The 16,678-nt window shown below is 54.1% G+C and overlaps 1 protein-coding gene across 1 annotated transcript; it reads left to right on the top strand.

Annotated features, from left to right (window-relative positions):
- The first annotated feature begins 3,394 nt into the window (after positions 1-3,394).
- On the top strand, positions 3,395-12,641 carry CST7 (cystatin F). The gene is made up of 4 exons (XM_021700734.2): positions 3,395-3,485; positions 10,337-10,509; positions 11,878-11,994; positions 12,564-12,641. Exons 1-4 carry the CDS (start codon positions 3,416-3,418, stop codon positions 12,639-12,641), a joined length of 438 nt encoding a protein of 145 aa, XP_021556409.1. The 5' UTR covers positions 3,395-3,415.
- Positions 12,642-16,678: the final 4,037 nt, after the last annotated feature.

Here is a 16,678-nt window from a genome sequence, read left to right as displayed (position 1 = left end):
GAGGGATGGATCTGGGGCCGTGGCCACATCTGCTTGGGAGGAAGAGCACACGGCCTGGCTTTCAGCAAGTCAGGCTTCCCTGGCCGGCCCCATGTCGCTCCCACATCCATTCACCCCAGGGAACTCATGTAGGAGCTCTGCTTATGAGCAGTTGGTGGGCAAAGCTGTGTTCTTCACATGGCGGGATGATGCGTGGCCAAGGCCAGCAGTGGATGTCATACAGAGGCCAGAGGACGTCATGTGTGCCACTGAGACAAGAAGACAGGAGAGGGGACAAAATGGGTTCAATCAGTGCTTCCCAGACTTTAGGGGCCAAAAATTCTCCTTGAGAGCTTGTAAAAACAGATTCCTGGGCCCCACTCACAGGGAATTTGATTCAGAAGGTCTGGGGTGGGGCCTGAGCATTCCCTCAGGTTCCCAGGGACTCCAGTTCCAGGGACCACACTTCCAGCAGCAAGGAGCGGAAGGATGGATGAATGATGAATCACCCCTGCATCAGCTCTGGCAGGCCTTGGATGGGACAGAAATAGTGCAGGTAACACACAAACGGCCACACACAAGCACGTGAGCACAGAGACACATCTGTACAAAAGCCTCTCATCCAGACTCACAGAAACACTCACGGACACACACATATGAACATACAGACACATAAGCACAGAGACACAGGCATACAAATGATATACACTTACACACACAAACAGACACCTGTAGGCACAGACAGGTACACAAATGGATCAGTCAGGGTTCTCCAGAGAAAGAGAACCAATAGGGTGTGTGTGGGGCTGGGGGGTCGTGTCCATGTGTGTAAAGAGATTTATTATAAGGAATTGGCCCATATGATTATGGAGGCTGGAAAATGCAGACCCAGAAAAGCTGGTGGTATAAGTTCCAGTCAAAATCTGAGTCCTAAGGCAGGAGAAGAAGACTAACGCCCCAGCTTGAAGACAGTCACACAAACAGAAAATTCTTTCTTCCTCAGCCTTCCTTCCTACTCAAGCCTTCAACTGTTTAGACAAGACCCACCACATTGTGGAGGGCAATCTGCTTTACTCAGTCTACCAGTTCAAAAGCTAATCACATCCAGAAACACCCTCACAGGCACACGCAGAAATAATGTTTAACTAAATATCTGGGCCAATATCTGTGACCCAGTCAACACATAAAATTAACCATCACAACATATACACACAAGCACACACTCAAACAGACTTATACACAAATGCACATAAGCACATGCATACTCTCCTTTTGTGCACAATCAGAACAACACACTTATGTGCATTCCTACTCCAACATATGCAAAAACTGAAACAAAGGCAGGCTCGTGGATGCACACACATACACACAGTGAATAAACGCAGACATACACATTTACACACATGCACAAATACACAGGCACAATTTTCCCCCAGACAACCCTGAAACGATGCTGCTGTAAAACAGCTCCTTCCTACTGTGGCACATTGTGATTTAACAGGGCCCCCTTGTGCTTTGCCTGAGGCACCAGGCTGGTGACCATCGCCCACATTCACAGACAACAGGGCCGAGGCCCAGAGAAGATGCAGTAAACGGAGCAAGTCTTCCAACCGCTCTGAGCTTCCCCCCGTGCTTCTGAAAGGGAGAATAACCCACAACACTACCAATAAGCAGTTGTGGTAACCTGGCACTTGAGCTAAGCAAAGACACCGATGCCATGACACCCGCCTCTCCTCTAGCCCGGTCCCCTGCTGGGGGTGAACACTGAACAGGCACGTGTGGTCAGGGCACAGAGCCTGGCGAGGAGATGCCACCCTGGGGCCCTTGTGGCATGGCCACTGACAACCAGAGGGTGAGTGTCCAGGACCAACACAGCAGGCCCAGCAGAACGTGGGGGCGCGTACAGCAGCCCCTACTTACTGAATGCTACCAGCTATGCACTGTACCAAACGTGCTTTGCTAATTTCAGTTCTCATGACAAATCTCTGAGTAGCCAGGAACCTGGGAGGTCCCAAGAGTTTACATGGCTTGTCCGAGTCACACAAACCCAGATCTCCCTACCCGAAAGCCGCTATGCCCCAGCAGGACCCATCTGGGTAAGGCTCAGGCGTCTCCTTCCTCCTGCCAGGGTAGTCCTGAAGTCTGCGGGGGGTGCCCCTGCAGCTAAGACCATACAATGTGCTTGAGCATTTACACTGAGGAAGTCCCCAAACCCTCACCACAACCATCAGGGGGAAACTGAGGCACAGAGAGGCCGTCCCTCACCCAAGGTCACCAGGTGTTAAAAGGTAGAGCCAAATTCAAACAAATTCAAGCCATGAGCTCCAGAGACCCCACTCTAACCGCTGGCCTGCGCATGTAAAGGGAAGCAAACCTCTGGGTCACTGTCTGTTCTGGAACATCTCTGTTCTTTCTTCACCTTTGCCAGTGTGGAGCCAAAGCTGGGAAGTGATCACTTAGCCAGCAAACACTGCTGTCTGCCAATTTCCAGGTGCAGAAATCACCCAGAGGGAGCATGTTTCCTGGCAATGTCCATTCTCTGAAATTGCAGTGTGCACCCGATTTTCCTGCCCACTTCCTAAGGGGAGATGCCCACTCACACAAACAGAGGACAGTCTCCTTCAGGGGGCCACTCAGAACGCTGGAATCATGGGCCTGAGAAGCGTGTCCTTTGTAGAAAGAAACCCAGATGATTCTGCTTTCAAAAATCCCTGCTGATTTTTTTTTAAGATTTTATTTACTTATTTACTTACTTATTTATTTACTTACTTATTTGAGAGAGAGTGAGCGAGACAGAGAGCACAAAAGGGGGGAGGGGCAGAGGGAGAGGGAGAAGCAGACTTCCGGCCGAGCAGGGAGCCCTATGCAAGCTCATCCCAGGATGGGGGATCATGACACCAGGCGAAGGCAGACTCTTTTTTGTTGTTGTTGTTCAGTTAGCCACTGTATAGTACATAATTAGTTTTTTTATGTAGTGTTCAATGATTCATTAGTTAAGTGTAACACCCAATGCTCATCACAGCAGGAAGGCAGACTCTTATCCGATTGAGCCACACAGGCGCCTCCCTGCTAATTTTTTTAATGCAATGTCTCTTCCATGTATATTTCGAGGGTAGAAAATCGCAAAGGTTTTGTTACAGCTCTCATTTCTGCCTCCTCCCCTTGCAAATAATCGGCTGTTTGGAAACTTTTATAAAGGAAGCGGTTGACTTTGCAGCCCATAAGTACACAGGTGGGGAGCTTCTGGTCAAAATGATTCAGCAAGAAACCATCACCGCCCCCCCCCCCCCCCCCCCCCGCCTCCCCACCCGAGGCAAGCAGCCCCCACCCCCGCCCCGGGGGCGGTTTGCGGGGCGGGGCCCCCTCTCAGCTCCCGAGCACTGCCCTCAGCCCGGCCCGGCTCCCCCAGCGCACGCTGCCCTCCGCGCAGGCAGCCATGCGGCCCGTCGGGGTGCTGCTCACCTTCTGCTGCCTGGTCCCGTGCACTACCGGGGGCCCTTCGCGAGGTAAGAGCAGGGTCTCCCCTGGGCCGCTTCATGCCGGGTTTCCGGAGCTCTGGCCGCTCCCCGAGGCGAGGTCCCCTGATTGCCCGTCGGCGGCGGGCGCGCCCTGAGCTTCCCGCCCGGGTCCCCAAGGCACACTGCTGGCTTGGCAGCCCGGGGGACCGCGCGGCGGCAGGGGCAGGCGGCTCCCATCCCGGCTGCAGCGGCCTTTGCGGGGTTCGGGGGTAGGGGGTCTGGGGCCTGCCTGGGGGGCGAGAGAAGCGCCCTCTGTCGTCCGCCCCCTCCCTGTCCAGGGACTGAGAACTGTGGGCCCAAGGGAGGCTCCCCTGTGGCCCCTGCACGGGGACCAAGCTCCGGGATGCCCCGTGGTGGTTAAGCAGTTTCCATGTGATGCCTGCCCTTCCTGCCTGCCGCCTGCTGCCCTGTGACTTGGCCCCCAAGAGCCTAAGGATCAGACCCTTCCTGCCAGGCCAGCACTGGGGGAGAAGGGGAGGGAGGGTGCCGCTGCTGTCCAGAAACTAAGGCACAAGGATATTGGGTTACTTGCCTGTTACACAGCCAGTGAGCACCTGTCCCCGCCAGAGCACAGAGGAGCAGGCCATACCCTCCCATCACTGGACTCACAGGCCATGGCTGCTGGGGGAGACTCAGAGGTGGGCCACTGCAAGCTTGGCTGGAGGCAGGGGAGGGGGCAGAGTGTGACATGGCAACCCCGTGGAGCTTCCCAGGAGAAATAACAGGTTGAGAAAGAAGGACTTTGGGTTGCAACGGAACAAAAAGGGCTGAAAACACTGATGTGGCGATTTCCTAAGTCCTGAAGGGCTTAGGGAAGATGCCATGGGGCTCCGCATTTAGGTCAGTGCAGTTTAGTGTCTGGGCATGGGAAGGTCATGTGCCCAGAGGGCACCAGCATCAGGGGCCCTGCTGCCCCCCACTCCCTCCCAGGAAGGCACTGGAATCTGTTCTCAGGGAAGGGAAGGAAAAGGCTGTGGGAGCCATGGAGGTAGAGTCGGGGCTGGGCTGAGTTCCCGTCTCTGTTCAACCACCAAGGGTAGGGGGCCTGGGGCCTGCCTGGGGGGTGAGAGAAGCGCCCCTCCTCCTTTAATCCCTCAGCTGGTGGAGGGGTCCCCTGCCCTCACTTCTTGCCCCTGGACGGTCTCGGGTGGGGCTGCACATGGGGACCACAGGGACAGGACACCCTTCCTGCTCTCTCCCCCAACCCTCATTCTTAGCTCTCATGCTGAGGACACCCTTTCCCGGCCTCCTCTTGTCGGGATACCGCTGTCTTCCTGTGCCTCCCACTTAGTACCAATCCCAGGGGAACAAGTCAGGGGAAGAAGCTGCATGTTCAGAACAGAGACGCACACTCCTTCTCAAAACCTTAGTGAAGGGTCCCCTGGAGAGATGTGGAGCCTGCCGTCATAACTACCCTGGGATTTAATTACTGACACTCACTGTCAACTGTTTTGCCAAGTTCCTTCCGCTTGCCTCCATTTCCTCATGGAACAGAGCAGGGACAGGAACAGGACTGCATGGGGAGTTGAGAGACAGGTGGCACTGGACGACCGTTCATGTCCTCACGGGCCACGACCACATGAGAGCCACGCGCCCCTCCCCTGTCGGACCTGGTCTCTGCCCCTGCGTGCCAGCCGGCAAGTCCAGAGCCCACACTTAACATACAGAGAGTGGGGTACCACAGACTCCCCAAACCTACTAGCTGTGGAACCTGCAGCCTCCCTAAGCCTGGGCTCATCAGCCAGGAGATGCGTAAAGAACTTGAGCACCCTTGGACCTTGAAGAGGCCTGACTGCGGCAGCCCATGGAAAGCATTCTCACTGGGCCCAGGGTGCTTGGCAGCCACCTGCCTACATCCCTGCTCCGAGTCTCTGCCACGCTGGTAGCCTTCCCAGCCCACCTCACCGCCCCTCCGAAGCAATCTCTTCTGGTGCTTCCTTCATTTGACAGATGAGGGCCCGAGCAAGGGCCTCAGAAAGAGGGGCTTGGAGGCGCCTCTGTCTGGCGGTTGAACAGAGATGGGAACTCAGCCCAGCCCCGACTCTGCCTCCATGGCTCCCACAGCCTTTTCCTTCCCTCCCCTGAAAACAGATTCCAGTGCCTTCCTGGGAGGGAGTGGGGGGCAGCAGGGCCCCTGATGCTGGTGCCCTCTGGGCACATGACTTCCCCATGCCTGGACACTAAACTGCACTGACCTAAATGCGGAGCCCCATGGCATCTTCCCTCCCTAAGCCTTCCAGGACTTAGGAAATTGCCACATCAGTGTCTTCAGCCCTTTTATGTTCCGTTGCAACCCAAAAGTCCTTTTTTCTCAACCTGTTATCTCTCCTGGGAAGCTCCACGGGTTTGCCATGTCACACTCTGCCCCCCCCCCCCCCCCCCCCCCACCCCCCCAGCGGCCCCTCTTCTCATTACAGGGCTTTACGATTAGTTGAACCTGGTTTAAATCCACCCTGCACTCCTCTGGGGCCTCAGTCTCTCCCCTGTAGAATGGGGACCCACACGCTGCCCGCAGAGTGGTAACAAGAAAGCAACAGCTCTAACTCTCTTGCTCCCCAGACTTTGGCTGCACAGCACACACCCCAGAACCCCCATCCCTGAGGACAGCCCAGGCCCCCTTTAGTGGGGGAGGGACTGACCCCCTGGCCGGGGCCCCAGGCCACCCAGCCTGCACTGTCACCATCTGCTCAGCACCCACCTGGTGGCTTCCGTTCTTCCCTGAAGGAGAGCTCTTTGGAATGTTTATTCTCCATGAGAAGCCTTAGAATTCTCTTAAAGAATCCTAAAAATAGATTCGACTTTCAACCTTTTTTTAAATTAAAAATGGAGCTTTTATTGTTTGTTTAGACAACTGCATTGATGAAGCTTTACTGACTTGAAGCCTACATTTTAGGAAAACATGTAGTTAGATAAAAATAAACCAACTTCAGTATTTTTCCTAAACTTTTTGTAACATTACTGAAATTGCTTAGGAACTGACATCATGTGTTCCAAAAGGACAAGGCATCTGAGGTTCAGCCTCACCTACTTTCACTTCTTTTTTTTTTTGAGAGAGAAAGAGAGCGGGGTGGGGGGTGGTGGAGGTGAGGGAGAGGAAGAGAATCTCAAGCAGAATCCCCCCTCAGCGCAGAGCCCAACTCAGGGCTCGATCTCATGACCCTGAGATCATGGCCTGAGCTGAAACTAAGTCAGATGTTTAACCAACTAAGCCACGCAGACGCCCCTCTTTCACTTCATTTTTCATTCTGTTCAATTCAAGCTAAATTGCATTTAATACATTTTATTTAAAAAACCATTAACACTGGTTACTAAGTGATTTCTAATTTGAGGTACTAAGAGTGATAACTAACTTTTTTTGTTATACTTCTCTGTATTTTTCAAATTTCCTACCCAAAATAGGTAGGCTTATAACCGGAAAAAGCATTAAATGTAATTTATGCAAAGAATAGAAGCCATTATCGATCCACAGTGGGGAAGGGGGGACCCTCTCCTCTCCGACGGCAGGAGTACATTGAGCTTCGGTGCCTTCCTCTTCCTCTGCCGGCTAGACTACAGTGAGGAGCAGAAATCAAGCTTGCAGTTGTTTGCCCCACTGATTTTTGGTTTAAACTACAAAGCACCCTTGACTTCGTGTGGCACACAGGTGCTGGGGGGGGCGGCCCTCGGCCCGGCCCCGCCCCCTCGTGTTAGGGTGTCTGTGTGCAGAGCCCACGAGGCCCCCCAGCACCACCACCTGAGTCACAGCCACGTGGGCAGCTTGGGGAAATGCGGGTTCCAGGGCCGACCCAGCCCCACCAGCCCAGCTGCTGGCACTCCAGGAACGCAAGCGGCTTTCCTTATTTCCATCTTTGGAAACTTTAAGCAAAGACGTCCTAGGAGGGCTGGATTCTTACAAAGGAGAATCCCAGTGCTGGTTGGGGACAGAGCTCGGAGGGAAACTCGGACCGGCAGATGGCCGTAATCCTGTGCTGGGAAGGGTCCCAGCGGTGTGCTGCTTTCATCAGAGCCAGGGAGCCAGGTCCGTGGGGCTGCTAAAGCTTAGGGGGCTTAGTCTTGACGCTTCAGCGTTGCGCCCAAGGAACCAGCTGGGGGAGACCCATTTGTCAGGTGGGGCCCTGCTTGGTCAGGCAGTGCTGGCCCTCCCCAGACTGCAAGATGCTGCCCCCGCCCCGCCCCAGGGTCACAGAACGCACAGAGACTCACGCCTTCTCTGTCCACTCTCAGGGCTCCTTCCGCTGCACCACACACAGGGGAGGGGAGACCACCCAGCCAGATGCCCCCCAACCCCGCCCTAGGTCTCGCATTCGGCAGGGGTCTCACGTACACAAGAGGCCATAGCAGACGCGCAGCACCCAAGGCACCAACCTGCCGGGCAGTTCCCAGCCTAGCCAGCCCACTGGCCCTATCTAACCCGACCCCCCGTACAAGGTAGTGGGTATTTCCCTCAGCCCCCTTCTGTCAGTCTCCATGCATGTGGGACTCCTTGTCCCCAGTGGGACATCCCAGTGCAGCTTCTATTAAAGCTCCCATGCTCTGTTGAATTCATGCTGCCAGCTTCCTCCCCTAAAGTTGTGATTTCTTCACGGGGGAACCAGACAGTATCTTGCCCCCCACAAAGCCTGCGTGCCTTGTCGCCGTTATCTTCTACCACCCAAATATACTTGGGTGTCTCGGGTCTGAGCTGGAGTTTGTCACTCAGGAGCGGACGGGCTGGGGTGGGGTGGGCACAGGTCAGCACCCATCTTTCCACCTTTCATGTGCTCAGCCCGGAAGCTTGGTTACCACTGCCGCTACCCACACACCCCGAGTCTCCACTTCCTGCTGCCTCGGCACCTCTGCCTCATGCCAAACTCAGTCTCCCCAGACTGAACAGAGATGCCTGCGCCACAGGTGCTCCCCGAGGTCATGGCAGAGGGAAGCGAGTGAAGTCTCAGGGCAGTGCAGTCCCCTGGGGTCCTCTGCAAGGACACGGTGTCCCTATCGGCACCCACCGCCACGACCACGTGGGGCTACTGAGCACCTGAAACGGGGCCATGCCACTGAGGAGCTGAACTTCACACTCTGTTTAATTTAGTTAATGAACTAAAACAGCTCAGCTCTGAATCGTCTCTAGCAGGCTAACATTTCAGGAAAATCTGGGAGAACGTCTTCCTAAAGAGAAGCAGTTTACAAATCTAAAAACCCTCTTCCCCTTCTCCCTCCCAGTTTAGATTTTTCCCCCAAAACTTTTTATTTTTTTAAGACTTTATTTATTTGAGAGAGAGAGAGAGCGCACAAGCAGGGGAGGGGCAGAGGGAGCGAGAGAAGCAGACTCCCCACTGAGTGGGGAGCCCAACGCGGGACTCAGTCCCAGGACCCTGAGATCATGACCTGAGCTGAAGTCAGACACGTAACTGAGCCACCCAGGCGCCCCAACTTTTTATTTTTAGACATCAGTTGTCCACTGTAGAAATGGACAGAAACCTAAATTCATCATGAGCCACCAACCAGAAAAGGCCACCATTCACTTGTTGCCATCCGGAGCCTGTGGGGCTTTGTATGTTCCTTTTTTCTTTATGATAAAATCCAAAGTTTGTGACCCAAATGAGCACACAGCTGTGCCGGGCCCGGCCTTGCCTCTCAGCCCTTCCCCACATACCCTCCTTGCTTCAGCCACGCTGGGGCCCTGAGCCGTCAGACACCTCTGCCCTCCGGCCCCCTCACTTGCTCTCGGCCCCTCCATCTAGATTTGTGCAGATGGCACAGTCTGGTGCTGCATCTGCTGTGGACAGACCCCCACACAGCTCCTGCCTTGCTTCACCTGCTGCTCTGTTTGTCTTGCCTGTTTATTGACGGGACGTGAGCTGCAGTGAACATAAGCTTCTGTACCCCCAGAGCCTGCAGGATGAGGAGGGCTCCAGAGGGGCTATTGAGCTAGCCGGACGAAGGAATGAAGTCCGGTCCTTCTTCAGCGAGGGTCCTCGGGGTGTGGCCAGGCTCTGCTTCTGTGGCGCCTGGGAGCAGAGGACGTGGAGAGGAGAGGAGCAGCATGGGGGTCCCTGGTTCTGTCAGACACTGGGGGACCCAAGTGCCGGGGGAGAAGCCCCTCCTGTTGCTTACCCCATCTTTAATCCAAATATGGGCCTCCTCGGAATAGGAAGAGCATGGAAGGATGAAAGAAAGCCAGTCGTCCCTGCCTCCACCACGTGCCAGCTCTGCGGGCCTGACCCCTGTCCTCGGACTTGTACCCAGAAGGGCATGGCAGGAGGCAGCACATGAGGGGCATCGGGTGCGGACGGGCCAACCCAGGGCCTGGAAGCTGGGTGGATTCTGACAAGAATCACTGAGGGAGAGGACAGCAGCTGCATCCGAGCAAGTGAGAAGGCAGGACACGCCTTTGGGCACTTCTCCGTGGTCCACTTGTTGGGGACACACTGAGGGGCAGGGTCCAGATGGTGGTGGCTTCCAAGGCCAACTGAGGCACCTTCTTCTAACCTCTGGGGCTGCATCCTATCCAGAGGCTCCGCCCCCGGAAGACGCGGTCGGGTTTTCTTTAACACACGCTAGAAACCACCCCGGGTTCCGAGAAAGCCTATGCGGGCAGGCGCCGCGGGCCGGGACTACCTTCCATTCCTCACGGTACCACCCACCTGCCTGGTCCTCAGCTCTGAGGAGGGAGCAACCGCAAGAAGCACAACAAATGCTCTGTGGGGTGTGGGGTGGCTGGCTGAGGGGGTAGGTAGACGGCCAGGGGCCACACTGGGCGCAGACAGCAGAACCGAGGTGTGAGGTGCAACACTGGGCCCAAGGACCCTGCTCACAGCAATGTTCTTGTCTGGTTCTGTGCTTCTCTGTTTCAGATTTTTGTTCCCAGATCCTTAACCCAGATGTGAAGCCAGGATTTCCCAAAACAATAAACCCCCACGACCCAGGAGTCCTCCAAGCAGCCAGACACAGCGTTGAAAGGTTCAACAACTGTACAAATGACATCTTCTTGTTCAAGGAGTCCCACATCAGCAAAGCCCTGGTCCAGGTGAGGGTTGGGGACACCGCTACGCGGCCAGGCTGCAGTGGCTTCTGTCTTACCAGGGGCTGGCCGGCTAGTGCCTGTCCATGTAGAGTGTGGCCCCCGGCCGGGAGGCTGACAGCAGCGCCACAGGCAGCCCACGAGCAGCCACGGCCAGAGGCACCAGGGCACAGCAAGAAGGCCCTGCGCCACCTTCCGTGAAGGCAAGCTCCTCCCGGGGGGCCCACAGCACATCTGCAGCGGAACCCAGGAGGGCAGGGGTGGAACAGGCCACTGCAGCTGGGCATGAAGGCCGTCGCCGGGAGAAGCAGAAGGCCGGCCTGCAGGAACCACTAGACCGCCCGTCAGAGCCCCCGCCCTGCCTCGCCCCACCCCGCCCCTCGCCCGCACCGCAGCCCCAAGGGACCTCTTGCCGTTCTCCATCTGGGCCATGTCACTCGGAGAGCTTTGCCCACACCACTGCCCCTTCCCCACACACAAACCCCAGGGAAAGATGGTGAGGTGGTCCCACTCGGACACGAACAGTTTTTACGCGTACTGGTAATGGTTACCCCTGCGTCATAGGATTGTTGGAAATTCTTATAATCCTTATTCTTTTCGAAAATTGCGAACTTTTTTAAGAGCAGCATATTTTTATGATTAGAAAGCATGTGGCAGAAGGGCAAGCTAGTGTGGGGTGGGCTTTAAAAGCCTACTTCCCATGGAAATAGCCCAAGTGTCATCTCTCCGGGGACTCCACCCCAGGGGCCGTGGGGTCTTCCCAAGCCAGGCTTTCGCCTCCTGCGGAACACGGCAAGTTCCTGGTGCTCCTGCCAGTGCTCGAGGGCCTGTGGGAGGGGACAGATGACACTGGGGATGACTTTACTTCACCTGGTACTTGGCAGGGCTGAGGCTTCATTGAGAGACCACAAGCGAGGAGGAACCGGTTGCTGCCACATTCGTGCGGAAAAGGGTCTATTTTGAAACTGGGGGGAAAAGCAACCACTGTTGGCATGCAGGGCGGGTCAGCACAGCCCGCAGGTGGGTGTCGGGCATGGAGGTGAGGCGCAGAGTTCTGGGCAGTAAGGAAATGTCCTCCGACAGACCCAGAGCCCCAGTCTCACCTGGGGACCGAGAACTGGCACCATGAGCAGGAATGACATGAGTGGGTAAGAAAGGGAGAGGCCTGGGTGCAAGCGGCAGCTTCCCCCCCCCCCCCCCCCCCACACACACACACACCGGAGTTCTCTGATGGGTCCCAGACACTCAGCCCCTTTCCGGGAGCGAATCTGGGCATCCTTCCCCCTGGTCTCCATGCCGCCTCTTGCTGGTGAAGGAGCAGCCACCCTTCTGTCCTGGACCGAGTAACACCGACCCAGCCCTTCTTCCCCGTAGATCGTGAAGGGCCTGAAGTACATGCTGCACATGAAGATTGGCAGAACTTCTTGCAAGAAGACCCAGCACCCTATTCTAGACAACTGTGACTTCCAGACCAACCATACCTTAAAAAGGGTAAAAACAAAGGGGTCTCACCTCCTCACACCTACTCACTGCTGTCCCAGCCCTCGCGCACTCCCCAGGGCTTTGGGAACCATCCCCTTCATCACCTCTCTGCCTGCAAGTTTCCAACTCTCACTCCCAGCATCCGTGCAGTACCCACAGACCTGGGAGAACACAGAGAGAGGACTCGCAAGAGAGCACCTCAAACCACCCCCCTGAGGGGCACAGCTCCAGGAAATAAACACCCTGGGCTTGGGGCAGGGGAGGTTAGAACAAAAGGAGCTTTCAAACAGTTCAGAAATCATATACACACATACACATGCAGGAGAGAGCAAATGTGACAACATCTAATTAATTTGCAAAAAAAAAAGTGAATATTTTTTTTTTCTTGAATCTCTCAACTTCTCTGTAGATGTGAAATTTTTCAAAATAAAAACTTGGGGCAGGGGAGAAACGTCCAAAGGAAGATGCGCACGCACCGCCCACCGCTGCAGGGAACCTAACCCCTGCGGAGCGTGTCGGGAGCGCAGCCTCTGCGATGGGGGAGGGAGGCGGTCTCAGTGTGCCCTTCTTTGTTTCAGACTTTCAGTTGCTACACGGAAGTTTGGGTCATCCCCTGGCTCCAGAGGTTCAAGGTGCCTGTTCTCCGCTGTCGCTGACTTCCGCCTCTCAGCAACACTGCACTCCTGCTCTTTACTGCACGCGGTCACAGCCCCGCCCTGGCTGTCACAGGCCCTGGGACCTTCCGACGCAGTGGCTCACCAGTGAGCCGAAACGGAAGTGCCCATGGGCTCATCACAGAGTAGCTAGGGTAGAAGAATGATACTGCCCGTGGTTAGAGTATGTATTTCGCATTTTCTTCTAATTTTACCGATGCTCTGATGGTAATTATTCAGGTTCTGGACCTCTGAGTGAGCCCCCTCCGTCCCCTCCCACCTGATTACCTGGTGGTCCCACATCCAGCAGTGAAAGCCCAGAGATCCGTCCCTTTGGCCAAATAATGGTTACAGCCCTGGGCAGGGGGACAAGTCAGCTACTGTGCATCTTGACCTTTTGTGCATGAATAAAACTATGAATAAATATGAATAAAGAACTGACCATCTCAAAGCAACACCTGTTGCTTTACCTGTTAAAGGGACAAGGTGAGGTGAACGTTGTGAGAGGTCCCTCTCACTGAGTGGTCTGATGAGTCTAGTGACTTCCATAAAGCCCCTTGGTGGCTTCTCTGGCCTTTCACTGACAGCTAAACTATACTGAAGACCAGAGGAGCTGGAAACAGGCCAGCCTGTGTCCACATCATGAACTGGCAGGGCAGACAGCACCCCACTTTGGAGGGCGCTCACCCTCCAGCTGGGCTTTCTTCTGACCAGGAGTCATACACCCAAGTTCTTGATGGACTCGATAATTCATAGGAAACAAAATCTGCGTTAAATACGTATGACAATTTAGTATGCAGTTGTAAACTTGATCACTATGTACAACCAAAATGAATTATCCTTTGGCTTCCTTCAGTGAGGGGAGAGCTTTAATTTCCAAATCCTCATTCATTTTTGCTGGCTCGCCTCCTTCTGGTCATTTAATTCAGGGACAGTGGTGGCAACTATGCCACAAGACAATTTATTTGATGATTCTAAAGGCCACGTTTTCATCAAGCGTGATTCTGAAGGCCACCGTTTTCATCAAGCCTTGCAGTGCTTGGCCATGGACATGCCCAGGAGCTTGCAGACAGAGATGGGCATCACTCAGAGAAGACAGGCCCCCGGCCACCCTGCTCCAGTAGGCCTGGCTTGGAATGCAGAGCCTCTCGCTTTGGATTTCCTCCTCTCCAGGCCTCTTCAAACTATAGATTAGTACAAAATACACTGTTGCCTTTAAAAAAAAAAATGGACTTGGGGCACCTGGGTGGCTCAGTCGTTTTAGCCTCTGACTCTTGATTTCAGCTCAGGTCATGATCTCAGGGTCGTGAGATGGAGCCCCAGGTAGGACTCCAAGCTCAGCAGGGAGTCTGCTTGAGATTCGATCTCTCCCTCTCCCTCTTCCCCTCCTCCCCTGCTCTCTTTCTAAAATAAATAAATCTAAAAAATATGGACTTGATAATTCACAGGAAACAAAATCTGCATTAAATACGTATGACAATTTGGTACGCAGTTGTAAACTTGATCACTGTGTACAACCAAAATGAATTACCCTTTGGTTTCCTTCAGTGAGGGGAGAGCTTTAATTTCTAAATCCTCACTCATTTTTGCTGGCTCGCCTCCTTCTGGTCATTTAATTCAGGGACAGTGATGGCAACTATGCCACAAGACAATTTATTTGATGATTCTGAAGGCCACCCTTTCATCAAGATAAATGAGTCCACCCAGCGTTGTTGACCCCATACATAAACAAGGTGGCAGTAACACCAGGAGTCAGAGCTTCAGACTCCGATGGGCCTCGGGACACAGCTGAATGGGCAGGATGTTGCAGCAAATAAAGGTAGGAACCCATGCGAACTCCCAGTTGGTCCTCATGAACATTTAAATACGGCCCAGAGCACATGAAGGCCAGGCCTCTCCTGAAAATTATTACTTAGGCTTCCAGGCCTGTGGGCCCACGGGGCGTCACCTGGCCTCACGGTCAGAAATGAGAATGCACACACAGGTGTGGGGGAGAGCAGCCTCACAGTACCTCTGCTCCGAGCTGAGCTGCATTTGAACCCCCTTCTGCCCAGCCAGGAGCCAGGGCTGACCTTCCCTCTGGGGACAGAGAAGGAGGCCTCAAATCTGAATCTCAAAACTCTCATGTTTCGGGCGCCTGGGTGGCTCAGATGGTTAAGCGTCTGCCTTCGGCTCAGGTCATGATCTCAGGGTCCTGGGATCGAGTCCCGCATCGGGCTCCCTGCTCCTTGGGAGCCTGCTTCTCCCTCTGCCTTTCTCTCTCGCTCTGTCTCTCATGAATAAAAAAAAAAAAAAAAAAACTCTCATGTTTCAACACTAACCTATGCCCACAATTTTCAAAACATCATTTGGGGCCAGGTATTTAAAATCTCTTCCTATAAAGTAAACAGAAGTCTTAGAACTAAGACAAACCAGCTCCTGCAGAAGCCAGTTGACTGTGGGTCCCCCAATCTCAGGCTTCTGCAAACCTTCTCTACATGGGGACCTTCGGGCCTGAACTCTAGGCGACCTGAACTCTCTTAATACGTCAGCTGTTTTATTATCCCCAATCTGCTTTATGTACTATACCTCACAGAAGACAATGCTTGACTTTAAATAACTCTTACACCAGCCACAGTGGCACCAGAAGGAAAGGGCCTGAGCCAGTGAGCCAGCGTGAGGCTACTCTGATTTCTGGAAGCCAACAGCTCATATGCCTTTGTCCTCCACAGAGACACATCTGCCAACCACACTACTGCAGACGTCTGGCTACAGCTGCCTGTAGAGCAGGTCCTGTGGGCATGCTGCTTGTTCTAGCAACCTAACTCTGCCCCTCCCCCCCACCCCATGAAAGACTTCGCTCTAGACCGAGCACAGCAAAGCCCGACCTGGGAGGGGACTGGCCAGAGAGCCATTTGGTAGGATTCAAACAGATGAAACAAAACACCCACATGGAGATGGTGTGACTTACCGTAGGTGGTGGACGTCAACCAGCGATGACCTGAAGTCTCGTATTGCCGCCATTTTTTTTTTTTTAAGATTTTATTTATTTATTTGACAAAGATAGAGAACACAAGTAGGCAGGGCAGCAGGCAGAGGGAGAGGGAGAAGCAGGCTCCCCACTGAGGAAGGAGCCAGATGCAGGGCTCGATCCCAGGACACTGGCATCATGACCTGAGCCGAAGGCAGACACTTAACCGACTGAGCCACCCAGGCGCCCCTTGCCAACCCAATTTTACCTGCGTTTTTAGACTTAGAGCTTTAGTCTGCCTCGGAGAGAATGACTCTGACACAGAGGGAAGCTGTGACATCATCTAATGTTATTCTCACTGAGAAAATGTAAAGTTAAGTACCCAGGATTCTAAGACATACCAGGATTAGGACCGAAGAGAAAAAATACTTACTGTTCAAGGTCTCAAAAACTGAGCAAAACCAGTCAAAATTCTGACAGTCTTGCCCTGAGTGTTCTAGAGCTTTTTCCCTGGCCATGCCGCACACCTCTTCACTAGCTATACACAGACTCTCAGGGATTCAGCTCTACTGGCCCTGCTCCAGGTGTCCGCCCAGCCCAGCCCCTTTAGGGTACAGGTGGGCCCTGGCAGTGATGAGTGCCCCACCACTGTCATGGGGACCACCTGTGAAACTTGAAACCATGATGATACCAGGCCATTCCGAAAGACTGGGAAGCCCAGAGGACTCTGATGTGCAGCCTAGGTCCAGCTCCTGGGCTGGGCGGTGACCACCACAGAGCCAGGTCCTGGGAACACCACCCTGCCTCACCTCCCAGCTTCCCCAGCAGATTCCGAAGTCAGACCATGGGTCCTGACTCAGCGGTGTGCTGGCATGGTGTGCCCAGTGAGTCTGGGCAACTCCTCTCCACCCGCCCCCGCAAGCCTCAGTCCCCCCCATAAAATGACTATATCTCCTTCCATCAGTAAAACGTCAGTGTTCATGAAAACACTTTCTAAACTACAGACCACCCTGCAAATGCATGTTGATGATAAAAATCTCAAAACAGGGCTTCTGTCCTATGAAAGGCAGTACCTGAGTCCCAGCGGAGT

Source organism: Neomonachus schauinslandi, chromosome 10 (assembly GCF_002201575.2).
Source record: "Neomonachus schauinslandi chromosome 10, ASM220157v2, whole genome shotgun sequence".
NCBI lineage: Eukaryota > Metazoa > Chordata > Mammalia > Carnivora > Phocidae > Neomonachus > Neomonachus schauinslandi.
Note: the sequence above shows the minus strand (reverse complement) of the source record. Positions and strands in the feature narration are given on the sequence as shown.

What these genes read in the sequence shown, in the direction of transcription:
- CST7 (XM_021700734.2), top strand. Translation starts at nt 3,416, where the DNA reads ATGCGGCCCGTCGGGGTGCTGCTCACCTTCTGCTGCCTGGTCCCGTGC. An exon ending in TACCGGGGGCCCTTCGCGAG is followed by an intron (nt 3,486 to 10,336) that starts GTAAGAGCAGGG and finishes TCTCTGTTTCAG; the next exon opens with ATTTTTGTTCCCAGATCCTT. An exon ending in CCAACCATACCTTAAAAAGG is followed by an intron (nt 11,995 to 12,563) that starts GTAAAAACAAAG and finishes TCTTTGTTTCAG; the next exon opens with ACTTTCAGTTGCTACACGGA.